At 37.4% G+C, this 24,507-nt stretch overlaps 1 protein-coding gene across 1 annotated transcript in view; it reads left to right on the forward strand.

The window, feature by feature from the left end:
• Positions 1-24,507, forward strand: part of LOC121860622 (transcription elongation factor SPT5-like) — a 51,544-nt gene that overhangs the window by 21,884 nt on the left and 5,153 nt on the right. Inside the window, exons 10-19 of the mRNA XM_042357867.1 lie at positions 784-1,042; positions 1,235-1,549; positions 1,883-1,974; positions 5,263-5,458; positions 9,835-9,960; positions 10,882-11,116; positions 11,990-12,290; positions 13,111-13,214; positions 14,320-14,445; positions 17,452-17,616. Coding sequence (XP_042213801.1) covers positions 784-1,042; positions 1,235-1,549; positions 1,883-1,974; positions 5,263-5,458; positions 9,835-9,960; positions 10,882-11,116; positions 11,990-12,290; positions 13,111-13,214; positions 14,320-14,445; positions 17,452-17,616 — 1,919 coding nt within the window. The remainder of the gene's footprint in view (positions 1-783; positions 1,043-1,234; positions 1,550-1,882; positions 1,975-5,262; positions 5,459-9,834; positions 9,961-10,881; positions 11,117-11,989; positions 12,291-13,110; positions 13,215-14,319; positions 14,446-17,451; positions 17,617-24,507) is intronic.

A 24,507-nucleotide genomic window follows, 5' to 3' on the forward strand; every position in this document is an offset into this window, starting at 1 on the left:
ACATGGAATTTTGAGAAAAGTAAGCCCTAAGAATAAAACTCACAAATTGGGAAGAATGTTACTGGCTTTTGTAAACTCTTTAAGCTGTGAGTGAACTAAGCTAAAGTCAGTGTACAGTGGTAAGCCCTCACATACCATGTTTGGGTGAATCAGGTGGTGTGGCTTAGCTGAAACTACTGATTGACATTGGTGTGAGAGGGATATCATACTCTACTTACCAAGACTTTTATGCATTCAGTCATTTACAGAGCCTTTTCCACTTTCAATTGTGGAGGCCTTAATAATGAAAATAACCACAAAAATAGGCAAACAACCTTGAAAATACTGTAAGGGCATAAATACAAGAACAAAGTAAATGCAACATGTGTGAAGTTTTGGCATTGTTATAATAATGAGATAGGGTTTATCAATGTTACATTAAATGGGCTGATTTATGAAATTCTGAGCTGGAAATTCTATTATTATGATTCAATACTTTCATTTCCTTGGCTTTCATATCCCTGGTATTCTCCTGGAACATAACCCCTGAAAAATATACTGTAAAAAGTAATATAATTTTTTTTTCCAATTACGATTCATTAAGTGGGAGAAGACTTTAAAAAACCTTAAAGGATTTTTTCTCAACTACTGTAACCTTGTGTACCCAGAGACTGGAAAATACCTCCAATATTTCAAAATTAAATTTTTTCTGCAATGAAGTCATCATGTCAATTAATGACAACATTCTATAACACACTGTGTGGGTATTTTTCATTAATTAATTTTTGTTTTAACTTTTAATAGGTCTAGTCAGTCTGAGAATGACCTCAAGAGGAAGAAGTTCCGTCGGCCACCACAGAAACTTTTTGACAACGATGCCATTCGAGCTATTGGAGGAGAAGTCACTCAAGACGGTGACTTCCTCATATTTGAAGGGAACCGCTTTACACACAAAGGCTATCTGTATAAGACATTTGCCATCTCGGCAATCATGGCAGACGGAGTAAAGCCAACACTGAGTGAATTAGAAAAGTTTGAAGAACAGAGCTTGGCAGATATGGAGGTGAGAGGTGACCATGTCTTAAACTGTATATAGTAGTTTTTAATTATATTGCATTTATTATAATGAAAGATAATTAATATAGCTTTGCTTATACCTATGGAAATGGGTTACTCAGACTATATGAAGCTGACTATTCAATATTTGATAAATATCAGTAGTTAGATAATCATCTTAATTTTGTCTTATCCACAGCTCACTACATCTGGCCGTGAGGATGAAGGCCACAGCTTTGCACCAGGTGACCATGTGGAAGTAATTGAAGGTGAACTGATGAACTTGATGGGTGCTGTCACACGTGTGGATGGGAACAAAATCACAATCTTACCAAAGCATGAGGACTTGAAGGATGAGCTGGAATTCTTAGCTCATGAACTGAAGAAGTATTTCAACCAAGGAGATCATGTGAAAGTCATTGCTGGAAGATATGAGGGGGACACTGGACTGATTGTCCGAGTAGAAGAAAACATGATCGTTCTATTCTCTGACCTTACCATGCACGAACTTAAGGTACTGTTATTAAATAGTTTTTTTTACCATTTTTTATAAAACTAAGTTTCTGTTCTTATCTTGTAACATCACACTATTATAGTACAGTACTGTCAGTGATGAAAGAGGAGATTAAGATGTATTTATATTGTTTATACCTCTTCCATTAAAGTGTTTATATTTGTCCTCCTATCTGCTGTGTCTGCAATCTTAAATTTAAATGTTTTGAAAATGAAATTAATGTGTAACTGACTTTTTCATAAAATGGTAAATTTAAAAAAATCAGCACTGTAGAGTAACCAGTCTTCATATCTAAAGCTAATAGCATGACAATATTTCTTCCTTCGTTATTAGGTGCTGCCACGTGATCTTCAGCTGTGTGCTGATGTAGCCACTGGCGTGGATTCTCTTGGACAGTTCCAGTGGGGAGACTTGGTGTCTCTGGAGTGAGTATTAGCATTACGGGGTTTAATGCTAGCTATTTCTGAAGAGCACTTAATCTTTATTTTTATGCATTGAATATTTCACTAATGCTTAGAGCCATGCCTTACTTTACTGATGAACAGGTGCTAACTATTTCTGTAAGCTATATGTAGATGTAATCTGTGAGAAGGGTTGGTGTTGGGCACTTCACTCCTTGATTTGATGGAAAAAAATACAAAATAAACACAAAAATTGTAACCATACAAGAAAATGTTCAGCATTAAACATTCATAGGGATAGATCAACATTTTTCCTCTTGTTTAGAATTAGATATTTCCACAATCGGTGTTCTGATGAGCAATATTCAATAATGCCACCGTCAAGTACCAGCCATCAGCCAACAAAAACATCTTGGATTGCCCATTCCTTTTTAGTTCAAATTCCATTATACAGAACCTCTGCCTACCACATTTCATTCATAACCTGGATCAGCACCCTGTGGAACTCTTCTCCACTGTTTGTTTTTTCAATGTTATATTCCCAATATCAGATCAAATCATCCTGCTTCAAGTATTGTTAGTGAAGGTATTAGTGAAAACATTTGACAGCGAAACTTTGATCTCTCTCTGTACTTTTTATTTGTTAAAAAGAAATGGCAGGCGAGTCAGCTTCTTTTTTTTTCCCCAGATGACATTGGTTTTATCTAGTGGGTATCTTGGATGAATAATACAATTTTTGGTGAATAAGTATGGAAGAGCTTGTATTAGAGAAAATTAGTTGCTCGCCCTCTGCTCATTCTCAAAACAAGGGGAACCTTGCCTGCCTGTCTAGTTTGAAATAAGTCAAACTGTACCATCATTGTCATTGTGTTCATTTGGGATTATTTTCCTATACTGTATTTCAAAGAGGAAAAGTGATACAAGTAGTGTGTCTGCAAAGACACACAGAACAACTACTTGCTAAGAATAAAGGAAAATATGCTAATAAACAAACATTATTTGTACAGAGTAAAACTTGGTTCACTCAAAAGTAAATTTTGCTCTCAATGTATCATCATTCTTCTAGTCACCATATAACCTACTCCTAAAATTCGCCAAGGACAAGTAGACTCATATCCACCACTCAGCCACTTGCCTGATTGTACAATATCACCTCATTTACTCAACTGACACAGGTTGAATCTCAGTAGTTCAGGGTCCAATAGTTTGGCACAATTTGTATCTGGCAGCCTTGGTTTAGTTTCTTGGCCAGCTGTTTACAACTGCCAGAGCTTACTTATAGTAGTTGGTGCTTCTATATTTGTCTTTATTTACCATACTGTATATATTCGAGTACAATTAAAATTTTATGATAAATTTTTATGCAAAATGCAGGGGGTCAAACTATATGTGCATTTCCATGGGTCATTTATGGTGAATGATAGCTACCTGTGACATGTTCATGGTAGGCTAACCTTACTGGGTAGATATATGTAGCTTTTTCTTATCTTCTTTTTTTTTCTCAGTTACATGCACAGTCAATCATATGTACATAGATATACAGTCTCCCCTCGACTTACGACTGGGTTAGGGACCCAAATCCAGGTCGTAAGTCGAAAATAATACATAGAAAATCTAAAATGGGTGTCATTTTTCTTCACAGCACCACAAAACTCTCACTTTTAAGCTTGCCAGCCATTTTAAAGGGAATTACAAAGGAAAATTTTTTCAGTACACAGTGCAATCACTAACGTCGGGACTCAAAAATATGTAATTGGAAATTTTTTTGTTACGACTGGGGCGGTCGTAAGTCGAGGAGTGGCTGTGTTTGTAACCTGTGCTCTCACATATAATTATCTTATGCACAGTAACGTATTTTTGGTACAGTACCTCGATTATCCGAATTATCAGCTTTTCCGACCCACCAATCCCCCCATATAGGTCGGTTAAATGAGGGTCTACTGTACTACCATCAGTACCAAACAGTAAACAACACTCACCACATCATACTGGACAAGTCTGGTCTTCATCACATGTCCCCTTCAAGGTTAAGGGGACTCCTGTAGGTGGAGTGGAGATGTCACTCTGACTCCCACACAGCCTCTGGGGAGTCTCATGCTGCTTAACAATGTCAAGCTTTGCCCCAGAGACACGGTTGTCTTGGATGCCTTGGCCTTCCCAGACATTTTCAAAGTTACACTGCTCACTTCACAGTCACAAAAACAACAAAAGCACTTGCCACAAAAAGAGAGTGAACAATATAATATAAAATTGTAAAAATTGTAAAAAAGTGCATAAATATGCATCTAAACCCCTGAAATAAAGAATATCATTAATACTTGTAATAAAAAAACAATAAATTAGTAAAAAAAAAATGTTCGTTGTAGGAGTTTTGTTCGTTATATCATTCTCAATTTTATAGGTAAAACCGTTCGTTATCGGAATATTCGTAGTAGAATCCATTCGTTATAGCATACCCCACTGTATAATGTTGGCTGATCATCGTGTCGCAATGCAATTGTGGGTTTACGATAGACAAAGAACCGAGAGCAGGAATGTAGTGCACGGGTTGGCCGTGTGGCTGCTCATGGGTAGGCTGACAAGTGAAGGTAGAGATGCTTGGTGCATAGGGTTAAATATTGTTTCCTTATAAAGTGTCACTGACTTGACATAAAAAAATATAATTTGCATTGCTGGAATCCTTGGAAGACAGCGATTAATTCAAGTACTGTATATACAACACATAGTTTGTGCTAGAGATAAAAAAAATCCCACCAATGTATATCAATGGCTATTTGATGGATATTGTTAACATGATCTTAATTTATGACCATTGTTAAAGCGGAATACTCTTTTCGGGATATTGTATTTCAAGATTTGCCAATACATACACTGTATTAACTTATTTTTTATTACATGCAATGTACATTTATACAGTAGAATGTCAAATATGTATTTGGGGTGTGGTACATTGTCATACATGTATATATGTACTGTATTACTTAGTGGAGAGGTGGTGAGGATTTTTTTAAATTTATAACTCACCAGGAATGAATTGCCTATGTATAACTTGTTCTTATGGGAAAATGCAATCCAACTCATGACAGTTTGACATATGATGAAATTTCTGGAACAAATTGTGTTGTAAGTCTGAGGACTTCCTTTAACCACATTTAAGATGTACTCTTGCTTTCATATAAGTGTAGAGTCAGGCAGTACATTGTGAGAAGAGACTACTGCTGGTACCAATGTGTATGACGACTGGGTCATATTATGATTCTGACTGATGGCTGTTTCTCATTACTCATAACAATCTTGATATTTATTTTTTAGTGCTCAGACTGTTGCTGTGATTGTGAGGTTAGAAAAAGAAAACTTCCAAGTCCTGAATATGCACGGAAAATTGGTCCACGTCAAACCTCAAGCAGTTCACAAGAAGAAGGAAAACCGTCGTGCTATGGCCCTTGATGCAGAACAGAATACTATCCAAGTGAAGGATGTGGTGAAAGTGATCGATGGTCCACACTCGGTAATTATTTATTCATTTTAACATTTAAACAGGTCATATTTGCTTTCACCCAGGGTTGTGTTCATAGAAGTGGCCAGGTTAGCAAAATTGGTACAGTATAAACAAATACAAGTTCTTTAGTAAAAGAGGGTTACATTTCTAGCCACAGCCCAAGTCCTTTATTTATTTATTTATTTTCCACTCTGTTTATGGTCTAAGATGTAATATATGAGGCATTGATTAATTCAAAGGCAAACGTGCCAGTACCAAGTTCTGAGACAAGGATGTTTAAAGTTTGCAGATATTCAAAACGTCATAGAACTTTAAAAAATTCAACAATTCTGTTCAACGAGATCTCATTTTAAAGGTTATTTAATGCAGAATATGATAGTTGTATTAAATGACATGTGATGTGTGATTTTGGTGCACATTAATGTTAAATAATGAAATGGTGTGAAATTTAACATTCATGAAAATAATGAAATAATAAAATTCTGTAGCACAAAATAAATTTATATTGTAATAAAGTAAAAAAGAAATTGGTAACTCACTCTAGATGATGACTATGGTCTGCTAAAGAACCTGGTAGAGGGGGGGGAGTAGGTGGCTAGTAGTCCATCTGGTCATCATCAGATACATCTTCCTCCTCCGGGACGCCGAAAATAGAATGTAGCGGGCTTCTCATTGGTTGGCACGCTCCTTCTCGACCTGCTGATTAACTCAGGGACTAAGGCAGGCTGTGATTGGTCGCTGGGCCACTGGTGTGTTTGACCTTGCTTTACTCTCGCCAGACACAGAAATTACCACAGGCAGCACAGAGACGCCGGGAGTTTTACACCATATGATTTCGGTAAACCAAAGACGAACTCGTCATACCATCTTGTGTCATAGTAGAATGAAGCTTTTTGAAATGAATGGTACAAAAATCGCATTTTCGCTCGGGTGGCAAGTTTGCCCTTATATTAATCAACGCCACATATGTACTGTAATCAAACTACTGAATGTATCTTTACTAAATGCAGCACTACAAAATGCGAACATACACAACAAAACAGTAGAGAGAAGAGATCTTTACAGACAGTACTCTACAGTAGTAGTGTATGGCACCTGACCAATGATGCCACAGTGGTCAGTTCCTAAAGTGTATATTATGGCTCTTCTTACAGCATAACTATATTTAGAGGACAGTAATTAGCCAGATAATGTTAGATTATCATAAATATTTATAAAGTAAATGGGGCAAACAAGTGAAAATAGAAAAAAAAGGACCAGAGTAATTTGAAATAACATATTCTTGAGTCTACTGTGTAGCATCAGTAAATGGGATACTTTTTAAGAACATGATTTTGGCAAAACACATTATGTTTGAGTTGTAACAAAATTCCCTTAATAATTGAATTTAAATGAGTTTATACAGCATTATGTAATTTCCTCTAAATTGCGTCAACACTCTGTTATGCCTATGGTCAGAATATCCCCCCCCCCCCACCGTTTTTCTATATACAGTATACACACACATATAGTTTTAGCTTTCATGTAAAGTTAACAACTTTCTTAGATGTTATCAAATTACTGAATATTATTTTCTCATAACATTACTTAGTGTTAAGTAAAGGCCAGACAAAACAGTGAGGAAGAGGTGTAGACAATCCACTCTCACAGTACTTGGTGGACAGAAAACGTTTTGGTAATTTTGAAGGGAATGATTTATGAAGGTATACTACTCAGCATAATTATAATTAGAGTACAGCTCCTCCCCGACTTACGATGGGGTTAGGGACCCAAATCCAGGTCGTAAGTCGAAAATGCTTAAATAATACACAGAAAATCTAAAATAGGTGTCTCTTTTTCTTCTCAGCACCACAAAACTCTCATGTTTAAGCTTGCCAGCCATTTTAACCTCTTCCCCGGCAGAAACGTGTATACACGTTTTCACAAAATGTTCTTTTTTCAGTCGTCGACGAGTATACTCGTCTAAAACTTTACCTTCAAAAACCAGCTACATACGTATATACTCGTCGATTTTAAGCCTTTGTAAGCCATTCTACGTGTGAAACGAGTATTCTCGTCAAATCGTACGCCTGGCAGAGGCGATAGGGTAGAGCTGTGGGATTTCAAGGACATTGTTACTAGACTTGCTCCGACAGCCATTGTCGTCGGATGGGTGTTGTTTGCATCCACATTTGCATTCATTTTTTTGTAGCATTTTCAAGTGTTACACCCCAAATGTCTAGTTCAACGGAAGATAGTGAATATGAACCTTCCCTCAGAAGCTTGAATACTTCTGATAACTCTGCCAGTTCATCAGACAATGACTATTTCTCGACAAGTGAGGAGGAGGAGGAGGAGGGTGAGGGGAGAGCTTGGAGAAGCCTCGAGTTGTCAGAGGAGCGTATGAATACACCACCACCACGTTTTCCTTTCACAGGAAATCCTGGAATAAAGATTGATGAAAACCCAGCAGAACTGAGTCCATTTGAATTCTTCAGTCTTTTTATTGATAAAAGGATTATTGACTCTGTACTGGTAGAGACTAATCGTTTTGCTGAACAAACTGGGCAAGATGATTCTTTGTGGCGCCCTGTAACAGAGGCTGAACTTTTTGTATTTTTTGCCATGAAAATGCTTGGGGTATTGTGAAAATGCCAGAAGAAGAAATGAACTGGTCACATGATGAACTGCTTGAAAGACCAATTTTTCGGCAGCTAATGACTATGAAACGGTACAGTAAGATAAAGCAATATCTTCATTTTGTAGATAATGAAACTCATGATGCACAAACTCACCCCAACCCAAAATTGTATAAGATTTATGATGTATTCATGACATTGTGTGAGAACTTTGGGAAGTGTTACACCCCTAGGCAAGATGTATGTATAGATGAGAGCCTTATGTTGTTCAAAGGAAGGTTAGGATGGGTACAGTACATTCCACTGAAAAGGAGGAGGTTTGGAGTGAAATATTTCATGTTGTGTGAGTCAAAGACTGGATATGTGTACAAAATGACCATTTATGTTGGCAAAGGAACACAGTTTGATCCAGAGTATGATGCATATCCTGTGAGTTCGCGTGTTGTTTTATCTTTGATGAAGCCCTTATTTGGGAAAGGTTATTGTGTTACTGTGGATAACTATTACACTAGTCCAAATATGGTTTATAGGAAGACGAGTTGACTCGTTTTTGCCGACAAAGGTATTTTCAAAATAAAAAGTTAACCACAAAAATGGGAAGAAAAAATAATTAAAAACTGTTTTCATAACCAGCATCAAAAATACAATATAGAACCAAAATAAAAAAATTAGTCTGAAAAAGAAACGTTTTAAACAAAAAAATTGTTGGGGAAGGGGTTAAAGTGAATTACAAATGAAAATTTTTTCAGTACACAGCGCAATCACTGACGTTGGGGGTTCAAAAATACGTAATTTGACAAAATTTTGGTACGACTGAGGCGGTCGAATGTCCGGGTGGTCGTAAATCGAGTAGGTCGTAAGTCGGGGAGTAGGTGTATTATACTTAGACAATTGCTGTTAAAATTGCCTAATAGTTATTAACTATAGTATATGGTATTCAACTGAAAAACAAATTATGACTAGAATAGAATACCTGTATAGTAATATTTGATAAAGGAGTAGAATAGTACTACTGTATATAGGTGTACAATACAATATAAGAAATATTTTTGTCAGAAGCTGAATTTCTACACTCCGAATCATCGTCTTTTGAGAGGTTTGCCACACAAATTGTTGAATTGAAATCTTTGCCCGTCTTGAACACAAATAAGACTCCAATATACAGCTAGACCCCGACTTACGACGGGGTTAGGGACCCAAATCCAGGTCGTAAGTCCAACATAGATAAAAAATCTACAATGAAATACAGTACAGTAAAAGTAATAAATAATAAGGAATGGATACAGTGTGACTGAGCACTTACCTTTAATGTAGTCAGCTGAATGCACATGGGGCCCCCATAATTTTCTAATTATACATGGAGACTACATTAACTGGAAACGTTTCGGTATAGAAAATGCGTGCGTCATTTGAAAAAAAAAAAAGTCACAACTGCGGCGGTCGTAAGTCCCGACGGTTGTAAGTCGAAGCAGTCGTAAGTCGGGGTCTAGCTGTACAGTACTTGACTCATTCACTTAGTATGGTCTGCCCATTTTGACTGGGAAAAGGTAAACCACCTACAGAACAAGCTGATCTGGTGCTTGTGAATCAGGTGAAAGCAAAGGTGACCTGTGCTGTTGTCACATTCATTAAGGATATGAGGATTTAAATATTATTATAAACAAAAAAATAAATATATATTTTATATATTTATTTATTAATTTTCTTTTTTTTTTCTTTTTTTTTCTATGGGAATATTGTATTGCAATTAATTATTTTGCTTTTAAGGGTCGTCAAGGTGAAATACGTCATCTGTACCGAAATTTTGCATTCCTACACTCCAAGATGATGATTGAAAATGGTGGAATTTTTGTTTGCAAAACAAGACACTTGGTTCAAGCTGGAGGAGCTAAGGTGAGACAAAAATGTCAATTTGTAAACTGTTTACTTTTCATCTATTTTATTTAGAACAAAAAAATGCTGAAACATTGTGCTGCATATTGGTCACAGTACTTATTGAATTTATGTAGATTATGGGAAATGTTGACTTTGTATGGGTAATGTGGAAGTTTACTCAGACTCTTCACAGAGTTTTTGTATTGGTTGTAGCACATGTGTGAGAATTAATGGTAGTGTTTGTAGGTGGTTTTAAATAACTATAGGAGTGCATTGTGAGTGGGTGTGACATCACATGGGTTATTAAAAGCATTTACAGATGGGTTATTATTTGAAATGAAAGTAAGAATGGGTGACTTGATTGAAAGTAAGATAAATGCATGATGATAAAGAGTGGGTTTATTATTTGTAGTAAATGTTGTGCTATTAGCTCAGTCTGAGGAGGAGTTGGAGAGAATGGCAGAATAATTAATGAAGTTCATAGGAGAGAAAAAAAGTGTATTTCAACACAGTATAATGTTGGTATTTTAATCAAATTGATAAATGAGTATATAAAATTATGGAGTACCTGTACAGTAGTGTCTTATTTGTGTCGGCAATCTTTATTGATGCTTGAATTTTTCTTCTTGAGAATTTCTCTTTACTCTTGTATAGATGATTCTAAAAAACAATTATATGGTTTGTGCATTTTTTTGTTTCTGAAAATGTTCCATCAAGAAGTATCATATTGACTTCTCTTCTGTTAATAATAAGATGCCATAGTATGTGTCAAATTTTCCGAATGATTATTTTATAATGTAATTTAAGATGCTGCAGGAGTTCCATTTAATTTCCTTGGTAATCAGGTAATAAAGTTTTAAATATGTTGTTGAAACAGTACTCATAACTTTTTTATGGTGTACAATATATTAATTCTATTGTCTTTTCAAATTTATACAGTCAGCTGGAGGTGGACTAGGGTCGGGTGGCATAGTTATGGGCATGGGCCTCATGTCTCCTCGGCTTACTTCCCCGGCCCATCCAGCTGGCGGCACTAGTGAGCGTGGTGACCGTGGTGGCGGTGACCGTGGTGGATTTGGAGATCGTGGGAGAGGGCGAGGAAGAGGAAGAGGGGCTGGCAGAGATCGTGGTGTCATTGGTCAGACCATCAAGATTACCCAAGGACCATACAAGGGTTAGTCAGTTTATGTTTTGAACTGAACTTGGATTTGAGACTTTTTCTTTCTTGTACAATACAGTAACGTGTCTGTCAACTGAAAAGATTAGGACCAAGAGGCTTCAGTGAAGTGAATAATTGTATGAAGTAAACAAGACTAATATATCAATTTAGTTATGCTGTATTATTAGTTTCTGTAAACATAACGAACACTTGCCAATTTGATATTGTTGGGACTCAGGGTTGACTCTTTTGTCTTTTCTTCTATTAGTTATTTTAAGTACTGTACAATACTCGTGGATTTAATTTCTTGAGCCTGTTTTGAAGTTTTTAAGTTTCTTGACTCTAGTGCATATTTATGAATACAGACTACGACGGGGTTAGGGACCCAAATCCAGGTCGTAAGTCGAATTGGTCGTAAGTCGAAAATGCTTAAATAATACATAGAAAATCTAAAATGGGTGTCTCTTTTTCTTCTCAGCACCACAAAACTTTCAATTTTAAGCTTGCCAGCCATTTTAAAGTGAATTACAAACGGAAATTTTGTCTGTGTACTGACGCTGGGACTCGAAAATATGTAATTTGACAAAATTTTGGTACGACTGAGGCAGGTCGTTAGTGTGGGTGGTCGTAAGTCGGGGAGGAGCTGTACTGTACTACAACTCTAACATTCTTTAAGTTTTTCTTAATTTTACTTGTGTATAAGTAAATAAGCTTTAAGCTTATTTAGAAAATAATAGAAATGATAGGTAATACAGCACCTTTTATCAGAAAAAAGTAACTAATGAAATTATTGTGATTTACATCTTTAGCTTTTGCTGAATGTGACAAGGAAATTCAAATACTTTCACTCTGGCAGACAAATGATTTATATGAATGTTTTTTATCCAGGTCATGTTGGTATTGTAAAGGATGCCACAGATTCTACTGTCCGTGTTGAACTTCACTCCAAGTGCCAAACCATTATTGTGGATCGGTCTCGTGTGGCAGTTGTGGGATCCACCAGTGCCAAGGCTGGCTCATTCACCTCTTACACACGGACTCCAACATGGGGCTCTGCTACCCCTATGTATGGCAACACAGGCTCTCGCACACCCATGTATGGTTCTCAGACACCACAGTACGATGGTTCACGTACACCACACTACGGGAGCATGACCCCGTCCCATGATGGGTCTGCTACTCCGGGCAGGTCAGTTTATTAGTGATTTTTTTATATTCTTATATTAAAGCTTTTTACATTCACGTCTTGAATGAATCGCCATATCTCTGAAATTAAGCAAGTGCACTTTGGAATTTTTTTAGATCACACTGGGAAGCTTCAAATATAGGTAGGGCAGATACCGGTATACGAGATATAAGGGTTGGGTATAAATGGACTGCCTAGTATGTGCCAATTGGCCCACTGCAGTTACCTTCGTTCTTTTGTTCATCAGTTCTTAATACATGTCTATCAGTTTTATTACTAGGACATTCAAAGTACACTCCCATTGTAAATATTGATTGTCATATCTAGTCAGCTCCAATTTAAAACTGTTGAATACAATTTATTTTCACACTGTAACCTAATACAGTAATGTATGTGGTGGGAGGGTTGGTAATTTAAGTAATACATGCCAGATCTCATTATAGCCTGTACAGTAGTAAGACCATGAACCTGCTGGCTAATAAAACCCAGACCAATTCTCTGCTGTCCATTTAAAATGAGAAGTGGATGTGGGTGCGATATAGTGTACTGTATTTGTCTTATCTCACTGTGTGTGTGAGACAGTGACTTCATTCCCAGTTAATGCATAGTTTGACTAAAGATTAATGCTCTTAGAGGGGCCAGTAAGCTGTAACCAGAGGATGGATAGATGTCCTGCTTACTGATGTTAGATATCATGCAAGAAGCTAGACCACCATAAGTCAAAAGTCATAACTTTAATGTAAAAGGAAATAAATGCTGGAAATAATTACGATTACTGTATTAGACATTTCAAATAATTCCTCTTATTCCTCATCACCTTTAGACAATCAGCGTGGGATCCTACTATCACCAATACCCCAGCACGACAGTCTGAGTTCGATGACTATCCCTTTGATGAAGCATCGCCTTCACCCGCTTACAATCCAGGTAAAATAACAAAAGCCTAGTTTATATAAGCAGTTTAAATGTGTTTGTAATTGCACTGTACTGTTTAATAGTAAATGCAGGTGTTATGTGTGTAGGACAATAGTAAATGCAGGTGTTATGTGTGTAGGACAGTTACTGAGAAGTAACATTTTATCAGTTACAATCGTTTCCTAGAGATATTTATTTTTATTATTATTATTATTATTATTATAATATCATATCTAGATTTCCCCCATTTCTACTGTATGTGGTAGATCAAGTGAATAATAGCTCTTACTCTCTTTGCTAGATAGGATGTGTGGTGAGGGGGATGATGACCAGGGCAGTATGTATGGCAAAGGGGGGGTGATGACCAGGGCAGTATGTATGGCAAAGGGGGGTGATGACCAGGGCTGTATGTGTGGCAAAAGGCGGGTGATGACCAGGGCAGTATGTGTGGCAAAGGGGGGTGATGACCAGGGCTGTATGTGTGGCAAAAGGCGGGTGATGACCAGGGCAGTATGTGTGGCAAAGGGGGGGTGATGACCAGGGCTGTATGTGTGGCAAAAGGCGGGTGATGACCAGGGCAGTATGTGTGGCAAAGAGGGGTGATGGGAAGTACAGTGAAGGGTTATCTGTAGGGCAGTTGTGGCTGTAATGGGAAGGGCAGGAAGTTTGCATTGAGTAAGTTTTGGGCAGGGTAGGAGGTGGAAAGTTAGCAGTGGTAGGCATTGCCTTTAGAGGCATCTTCAAAGCATAGGAGGCAAAAGGTGTGTACCCTCCATTAGCCCCCTGGATTTACGCTAACTGTAAAATATTTCAGCAGAGAGAGTTGCAAAAATTTTCAGAATAAAGCTTTTTATTTAAATTGATACATTGTTGCTGTATGTGGTGACTGGGCTTTACTTTCATACTTAAACACCGGCTTCGGTATTCTTGAGCGAAAGAGAGACACAAGTTATCATGTGAGTGATTTTGGACCATTCAACCTAATTTGGAGCAAAAGTCACATTATTGGGAGGTTGCTTGTGTTTCTAATCTTGTTAATTGCCTTGCATTATACTTGTTGCAGTGCCCAAATATGATAAAAGTTAACCAATAAGTTTTCATTCATTGCTATTTACAGGGACGCCAGGTTATCAGTCAGATGCTGGGCAGGGTCCATATACCCCACAGACCCCTGGCACAGTGTACAGCTCAGATCACAACTACAGCCCCTATCAGCCTGAGCCATCACCCTCAGGTTACCAGCGTAAGTTTATAGTTTAGGCTTATGATGCTTCAATCAGAAAGGATCAGTACAATTAAGGGCCTCATAGAATGTTAATGGTCATATCTCTTAAGTTTAGTACAGTACAATAAGATCTTGTATTTTGCGAGTAATATAGACTGGAAAAATTGCGCCAAATGCATATACATAAACTAATAGGAAAAATAACAAAATAGACTGGCCACTCTACATCAACCTCTGATTTTCCCATTTATAACCTCCAAGTGATACAAATTCTGCCTTTATTGACCTGATTGTGCTTTCTGGAAAACCAGTAATCTTTCATATCTCACTAGTTTTTAGGCCTTCCTCAAGTAACTTAATCACACGCTGCTTATCCTGCATCGAGTACCGTATACGTCGGCATATAAGATGGAATTTGAACCTTAAAAAAATCAGCCCAAAATTAGGTGTCGTCTTAAACGCCGGGTATAAAATTTGAATCTCTACATCCTGTGGTTTAGTGTGTATATTAAAATAATCAAAATGTATTATAAATTTGTCTGACATACTGTAAATACCATAAAATAACAACATAATAAATGCAGGTATTATCACGCACTGCCTGCCATTTGCAACTGCCGCCAAAGTAAACAAACAGCCGTCTTTAAATACCGGTACGGTATTTAAAGACAGTTTCTTGGAAAGGCTCAAGTTGCCACTCCTTCATAAGCAGTAGCACTCTCTCTGGGAGAACATTATATTAATATCCAGCTACCATAAAACCCCATCATGGCTCCAAATGCTAAACAAAGGAGATATGAAGCTTGTTTTAAGCTGAAAGTGGTAGCATATGCCAAGTCACAACAATTGTGCTGCTGCAAGAGAATGTGGTGTAACCGAAAGGATGGTACGAGCATGGTAAGTGTCAGATTTGCGGTAGTCTTATACAGCGAGTATAGCTCAAAACCTACATTTAAATGGAAATTTTGGGAGTCGTCTTATACATCCCGTGGCCCTTATGATAGTCCCGCTTCTCCTTTTCCTTTTTTGGACGCTTAGGTGGGTCTGTCCCACCCCCACCAGCACCAGTAGGACCCCCAGTAGAGGTAGAGGCCATTATCTTGAATCGACAGGTGGTAGCACCACCCAAAAAAAAACAATAGCAGCCCGTACGGTAGCTAGGATGGCGCGGGCTACAACGCGATAGTTGCGTTCTTGTAAACCTCTTACTTTCACCACCGGCAATTCAATCACCAGAATGCTTCTTGGAAACATTCTTCTTAACTTGTCTTTCCATATTCATCACTAACACAACAAAATTGGAGAAAACAGCGAAAATCACAGAGTACAGAGTACTCGACAGAAACCGCGCGATTCAACTGATCACGTGATGTAAACAGAGAGCGCCGGTGTAAACCGTTATTAGTCTGCACTGCGAAACATTCTTTTTACTTATTCTTTTCATACAGTATTTATGTGTAACAGCTAAATTTGCAAAAAAAGAAAGAAATTTACAGAGTGCCTCTCAAAAAACACTTCACAAACAAAAGACACGAATCAATTGAACATGTGATGTCGAATGTGAACTGTAAACACTGCGTAACCCCGCGCCACTTGAAACGTTGACGATGGAATTACACTATAGCCAACATTCATATGCAAAAGTTTGCATTTTACAAACGGCATTCCCCTATTCATCAATCGCGTTACAACCAATTCGTGTTGACAAAACACATGTAGCAGAAATGAGTGTAACTGGTATGAGGGGCTGTGACATCATTCAAGACGGTGGCCAGCATTCAGCTGGCTGGATCTCGCGAAACTCATGATAATTTACACCAAATATTAGACTTGGTTACATTAGGTGGTGCTCACGAATTTCAAAAACGGGAAATGAAATCGTGCGAAATATGAGATCTTACTGTAATTACTCTACACTATTGTTCGTAGGATGATATATAAAAATAATAGATAAAACTTCCAGCTAACCTGCTGCTATTTGGGAAGCCCATTATCATCCCCAAACACAGTTACTATAACGCCTTGTAAAAATCGTGTTATATAATAGAAATAACACTTGGTTTCGAAAAAATTTAGTATTAGGTAGGTGCTCACGTAACATTTACAAAAACGAGGTGTTATATCCTTTCTTTTAATCATCACCAGGAATTCTATCACCAGAATCTTGTTGATATTCTTCTTTACTATATTCACGTTAATACAATGCTATGAGATACTTACTGTGAGAATTAACGAACGAAACTCTACACTATTGTTCGTAGGATGATATTTTATAAAAATAGTGGTTGTATTTGGGGGCCTGGAACGGATTAATCCTATAACGAACGAATGCTTCCAAGTTCTAACCAATTAGATTCGTTATAGCTGTACCACAAAATTATAGTAAGCAAAAATGCGTTATAGCAAACAAGCGTTCGCGTTATACAAATATCGTTCCTAATTCATAAATCGCGTTAGAGCAAATTCGCGTTATCAAAACACGCGTTATAGCAGAACTCACTGTACTGATGATAAATACTAATAAGGTAGAACAGGAGCTGTGTTGGGAGGTAGTAATGAATTGAGGGAAATGTCAAAGTTGAAACTTAATCAAGATACCATTTTCATATCTAAGGGTTGGATACCATGGCCAATATATTAACAGGCTGTCATTACCACTTCTTCCAATTTTTGTATTCCTAGGGATCCAGCTTTTAATCTCATTCATCCTTCCCAGTCTCTGCTGTACCTTGGCCCTACGATGCTCAGTTTTACCCACTTGATAAATCTCTCATTATCTCCTCATCCTTAATCTTATGAATAAAATATCTCATTTTTCCTAATCAGTCAATTTATTAATTTAAAAAATTCTAGTTGACGAAAGAGTAAAACAAAATTGAACTTTGTTTTTCTGGTTGTGTTCTGTAGATATTGATAAGACTCAAAGATTACAACTAGCAGTAAACTTAGTCATAGATAAAAGAGCTGGTAATTTTTATATGAAAGTTATGCAGGGGTTCACATCTTGTCTGTGATTATCCACAGCTGGTGGTAGCCCTGCTGCATATGTGGGAACACCAAGCCCTGGTACAGGCTATCAAGGTACACCATCACCTGGCTCTGGGTATGCATCACCTTCACCTCTTGCATCGTACAGCCCCATGACACCAGGAGCACCATCTCCCTATAATCCTCAGACACCAGGTGCAGGTGAGTTCTGGTGTTTTGTACTTAATAAAATAGGTGAACAGATTGTCTAGAAAGAATATTTTAAGCTAACCTATTGGATGGATTTATTTCAGAATTTTAGCCATTTTACAAGGTCATTTGGTGTGATACTTTTATTGTGTACATATAATGTTCATACCTTGTGTGATTTGAGGAAGGAGTTTCATAACATAACTCCATGCAAGGTATACTGTATACATAAATTATTGTACCCTTACTAGGAGACAATTTATTTTATTTATAGTAATATCTCTGTTAGCCGGAATCCCTCAAACCCTGAACTCTCCAATAGCCGGAATTGAAATTTTCTCGGAAAATCTTTCCCAAAGCTGGAATTTACCGGAAAATTCCGGCTTTGGCAACGATTTTCTGAGGGGTACATTTTCCAGAAAATTCAGAGAAAATTATCCTGAAACCTGGAAAATTCCAAGAATGGGGGAGTTTTGGGGGGGTTTGAGAGATGAAAATTGGGTGCATTTTCCAAAAATTCCGGGGATGTGGGATACTTTTCTAGGTCTGAGAGATAGTGGAATGTGCAATTTCTGGAACTTCCGAGAAAATTTTTCTGTTACCCGGAAAATTTCTCCAAATTCCGGGGATGAGTGATTTTTTCCAGCTTTGAGAGAGTTGTCTCATTACCCGGAAATCTCTCCTTCCCGGATGTGCACTGCACTAATTATTCCTGCTAACGGAGATATCACTGTACTGTATTTTTTCTTATTAGCTTCAAACTAAAATTCAGTGGAGTATACAATAGGACCTCCATAGTTAACATACCATTGGGACTGACTGACTGGTGAATACGTATATCAATTTTGCAAACTAAAGAGTGACTTAATAATATTGATGCAGTGAACTTTAGGATAATGAACCCAAAATGTTAGGTGCACATTATATGATGCAGGTAAGCCTCGATAAACGATGCCGTTAGGTTCTTGAAAACCCCATCGCTAATTGAAATATCATAGATAGTGAGCATTATAACATGGGGTTCAATGAGGTACATTCCCAGCCAGTCCCCAAACACACATGTATCACCGACCAAAAAATTCCTACACTTATAAAATCAATAGAAAACAATTAAACAACACTCAAAACAACAACCCTGGTCATCAGAGCAAAAGCACTGAACTGTAAGAAAAACACCAATGACAACGTAAGCACAATGATATCTACCAACACAGATCACGTGTTCACGAAAACATAGGCGGAGTACTTTACAGTTACACAAAAAAGAAATATCACTTCACAGTCACCATAATACAGGTCAATCTAAATTTTAGTGCTGTCTTCTCACTATAAGAAGGGGAAAAAAGCACCGATAATAAGTACAATGTACATACAGCCAACGATGCTGAACGATAATTGTGGAGCTATGTGATGGCGGGGAGATGTGATCAACAAAGAGCCATGCTCGCGGGTTGGCTGTGTGGCAGCACATGGGTAGTTATTACCGCTGCTGAAAAGTGTAACGAGAGGTGCGTTACCTATGGTGGTGCATACTGTAGGGTTAAATATTGTTTCCTTATAAAATGTCACTGACTTAATCTAGAAAAAGCTGTTTTTCTTTCTTCTAAAAAACAGTTTTTGTGATAAAGTCCAGAATACGACATCTAGCTTTATACCTAGGTATGTTAATGTCTAGCATTAACTTGCCAGGCCAACATACAGGCAATTAAAACATTTAATAATTACTTAATAAGTAATATTAGGAGGACACATCTCTACCTGGCATTTAATTGCAATTTTCAAAACCCCCTCCCGCACCCTCCATCACACGCATTGCTACCGTCATCTCTTGCCCTAGAGCGAGCAGTAGACAAATGTCAACTCTCGAGGGGTGGAGATGGGTGGGATGTCGACGTCGCATTCTGGACTATATCACAAAAATTGGTTTTGGGAAAAAAAACTGCTTTTTGATCAATCCAGAATGCGACGTCTAGCTTTGATTACCCGAGCAGGAGGTGGAGAGGGAGGTGACATTGCGTATAAGGCTCTGCAAGCTTAGGTCCAGATTATAATTATAAACTTATTGGAATCTTTTACAATATTAGGAACATTTACCGGAAGGTAAAATGTTAATTTACATATTCCAATTAGGATACTCACTTTATTCTGATGAGGAAGAAGAAGGTCCTGGTTGTGGAGATTGACTAGGTGGGGGAGGGGACCCCAGTACCACCACATGTGAAGCATCTTTCAGAGATAGATGAAGATGGCTGTTTTGAAAGGTTTTTGAAGATTTCCTAAAGTCCACTTCTTTGATCTGACTGAGGCTCATATGCTGCAGAAAGGCCACAGACCCTGCATATATCCTGGTGTCATGTGCCAAAAATTTCTTGCCAGGGTCTGCTTCACTCACTAACTGAGATAAACATTTTGTCATTTGACTAGGAAACAATTTCTTACCATCCTGTGATGAGAATACATAGGGGCCTCGATTAGGGAATGTAAATAACCATTCTTGAAGATTCTTAACTGGGCACAATATATGAGGAACCCTTGTCTCATCCATCAGCCGTTTTATCCTGATAAGTTGAGCTTGAAAATCCTCCCTTTCACTTTTTTCTTAGATTCTCCGTAGGAAAAAGGATGACATCTTCCTCAGAAAATACCAATAATGATAGATTATAGTAGAACGTCAATTTAAAGCTATTCAATTTAAGATTGTTGATATAAAGTGACACTCACAATTTAGGACAATGTTTTAATTTAAAGAGAATCTTTCATATTTTGCACGAGTCAATCTGGTGCATCATATTTAAAAATTTGTGCCTAATGTTTCTCTGGGCACGCTACACTGACCTAAGGGCAAAGCTGTACTGTACATGTACTCAAAATAATGTACTAAATGATTACTAAAATTTTTGTCTAGTGCAAACTATAGCATGATTATATTCAAATTAATCACTATCTTATAAGAATTCCAGCAATGTAAATTATATTCTGCCTGGTTACTTCTGTGACATTTTATAAACAAAAAACCAAAACTCGATCTAAAAGACATAAATAAACAAATAAATACTTCACTAGACCTTCAACCCCAACTGTCAAACATGTCACTGTCACCTTCTTCCCCCCTCCCAGCCAGGGTGTGGTGGTTATACAGTAGGCTTTAAGTTTTATCTTATATCCCAGACTAAAGTTGGGAGAATATAATTTGCATTGCTAGAATCCTTGTCAAGACAGCGAATAATTTGAATATAAACGTCATATATTTTGCATGAGATAAAAATTTTAGCTCTTTGTAATAAAATTAATTAGAACTAAAATTAGTATGTCCAATGCAAACTATAGCATGTTTATATTCAAACTAATCACTATCTTAAAAGAATTCCAGCGATGTTAATTATATTCTCCCAGGTCAGTTTAGTGACATTTTATAAGAGAAAAAACTTAGTCACTCTTAAGGACAGATAAATAAATAAGCACTAGACCTTGGCATCAACTGTCAAGCATATCACCTCACCCCCCCCCTTTTTCCCATCAGCTGATCACTAGTAAACAGACCATTTCATGTCCCATAATTTTAGTTGTGTTGATTTATGAGTGTTTGTTTTAACATAATACTACAAAAAACAACATTTTGTTTATTCTAGGAGATGGGCTGAGGTGCATCTGGGTAGACTGTCAGTCTTTTTAGTATTTTGTGTTTCTCTTAAGTACCAAACTAAATTATTCCATTGAAACAACACTTCAATTTAGTGCGAATTCGGTTTCAATTGACCTCTCTCGGAACGTATCTCGTGTTATATCGACTTTCTACTGTATTGGAAATTGAAATCAGTTCACTGATTCTCATACCTATTGCTATTGCGAGAAGGAAGGCTGCCTTCTGGAGCAATCTGTCCCGGTTAAGATCTATATTGTAATTAGGCCCCATAAGAAATGTAGTAACTTTATCTAGAGACCAAGGTGGGATTCTCTGAGGCCTAGGGGGTCTTTGAATGAAAAAGGACAATCTGAGCATCTGATAAATTCTTGAGTTCAAAGTAATATTAAAACCCCACGCCAGAGGGTCAACCAATGCTGATTTATAAGATGCAATTGTAAATCCTTGAAGGCCTTTAACTCTGAACAGAAGATCTAAAAATTCTAACACCACTGTTTCCGACAATGTGATTGGGGTCGTTAACCTGATAAATTGTTGAAAAAGTTTCCAAGCTTTCTCATATTGCATAGAAGTTTGGGGCCTATGACCTGCTATCACTTGGTTAACTATATTGGAATTCCTCAACAATCTATTTAAACATCTTTTGAGAAACTCCAAGCGTGAAGTGCCAAGGATATCTCGAACTGAGGGTGCAGTACCTGGTCTAGATATGCTTGTTGCAATTGTAGTGGATGTGGGCACCATTCTAACAGATCCAGACACCACAGTTGTAGGATCCAATATGGTGCAATTAAGAGGACCTTGCCTTGGAAGGATCTGAGTTTATGAACCACTTTGGGTAACATTTTCACAGGTGGGAACAGATAGATTGAATTCCAACGGTTCCAATCTATGAGTAGAGCATTTCCTAAAAGATTCGATCGTTCCAGCAATGCCTAAGTTGGCATCTTGTGATTGTTTTGTGAGGCAAAGAGATCTATTTGTGGAGTCCCAAACCTCCTCACTAGACTCTTGAACTCTGATATCTTTAGGGACCATTCTGTTTCCGTCGATACTGGCCTGAGACGGGATAACGCATCTGCCCAACTGTTTTGTACTCCTGGTATGTGAGTTGCTTTGAGGTAAAGTATTTGTGTTACACAAACTTTGAAAAAAAAATTCTGACTGTGTGAGAAGGGGCCAAGATCAGGTTGAGCCTTGATGATTGAGACAACACTGCCGCTCTGTTGTCCATGGCAAACAGAATTGTCATATTTTTTAAATTTGGGTTTGCCAACAAAAAGAATAGGACCACTGCTAATTCTTTTATGTTTATGTGTTTGTCCCAAAGGGAGTTGCTCCACTTCCCTTGACGGAACTCTCCTTTTGATGAATGGTCTCCCCATCCTATCTGGGACGCGTCCGTACAAACGATCAAGTCTGTTTAAGGGGGAACCCAGGGAGATGAACCGATAGATTGTCCAAATTTGTCTACCATGACAGATGATTCTTGATCTGAGTAGGGAGAGAAGAAGCAATATTTCTGTTTCTGTGAAGCACCCAGATGAGTTACCAGGCAGTTGCTTCTTCCTTAACATGCCCAAAAGAACTACTATGGTGGCAAAATTCAACAGACCCAGTAGTTTTTTCCAATCGTGCCAAGAAACCTTTTGCTTTACACAAAAGGCTTCTACTTGGTTTATCACATCTGTTACCTTTGCTTCTGGTAGACTGACCAACTGCTGATTGGTGTCCCAATGGAGACCTAACCAATCCAATCTCTGACATGGTAGGAGATTTGATTTGACCTGGTTTATCTGTAATCCTACGTTTTGAAATAGTACTACAGTACCGGTAGTGTACATTGGGTCGCCCTTTGACAGTCTTCGAAAGAGTTTCCCACTATCAGCCAATCGTGTAAATAAGCGAAAGTTCTTATGCCCTCCTTCGCAAGGATCTCCCATCCAGACATTTAAATACGTCCTGCATTCCCACACTTGTTTTAAGGCAGACCACTGGTAAACACCCTGTTTCCATCCAGAAGCATTTGTACTCTAGTTGTTTCTTAGTAAGTTAGGAAAGTAAGAGGTTATTGTTACAAGTATAATATCTGAAAGGTATATAAGTAGAGTAATTAATAAATAAACACAACTCACTAACTACTGTACCTCGTAGTAACACTGCCATTTACTAACACCCAAATATCGGTCACTCGGACTGCCAACACCTAAACTTCACTCGGCAACACTTGAGTCATTATTGCTTGTTAATATAATGAAATTGTGCATGGAGAAAAACATCCAGCAGACAAGTTGTAATATAAATTAAGACTTTTTTCTGCTTATTTGTCTGCAGTTCTATAAGAAAATATACTATTTTTGGAATGTTAAAAAAAAATATTTATTGTGCTTAGGCAGTACCCAATTTTACCTGGGCTGCAGTTTAAAGGTTAAATTATCATATCCACTTGCATTCTGGACTTGAGTAGTTACAGGTGAGAAGAGAGCTTATTGCTTGGAGGTAGAAGAGCAATTCTTGGAATTCTTTTAATTTTCTCATTGAAAGTAATAGTTGGTTGGTAACACAGCTTAAGGAAAGGAAATTATCCACAAACCTCTTATTGTTTACAGTTGTCATCAAGAAGATCATTGCCGCATTATCCTTTCTTCTAATAGATGTACCATTTTTTTCCTCCAGTGCTATTGGAAAGTATGACATGCTATTTTAAATTTTTAGCAGGGTTTATCAATTGGTGAATTAAAGAGATTCTAATGTATTTATATTATTATATGGGTAAAATTCTAGATGGAACATACATAGTTTGGCGAGTTGCTGCACTAGCTTGATACTGACTGAGATAATTTGAACATCCCAACCCAGTACAAAAAGACATTATTTAATACATTGGCTGTGATATAGTGGGGTTTCCTGTATTGTTAATTTCCATGTCATTTGCCTTATCATAGTTTTAAGTTGCCCTATCCCAGATGATATCCTCAAGTAACTTTGTGTAATACAATACTGTACAGTACTGAATTATGAAAAATGTTCACCCATATTTACCATAGAATGTTTTGTCATGTCTACCCAATAATTTTTGTAGTATTGGTTTGATAACTTTCATATTTGTTATGCATTTTTGTACTGTGCAGTTTCTTTGAGGGACAACTTCATAATTTTAAGGTAATTTATTTGAAATGTTACGCTGTGTAAATTTACTCTTGAAGTGAAGTACAGTACTGTATATTGTACAAGAATTTCATAAACTTAGTAAAGAATTG

The sequence above is a fragment of the Homarus americanus genome, unplaced genomic scaffold, assembly GCF_018991925.1.
Source record: "Homarus americanus isolate GMGI-L3 unplaced genomic scaffold, GMGI_Hamer_2.0 scaffold40248, whole genome shotgun sequence".
Taxonomy (NCBI): domain Eukaryota; kingdom Metazoa; phylum Arthropoda; class Malacostraca; order Decapoda; family Nephropidae; genus Homarus; species Homarus americanus.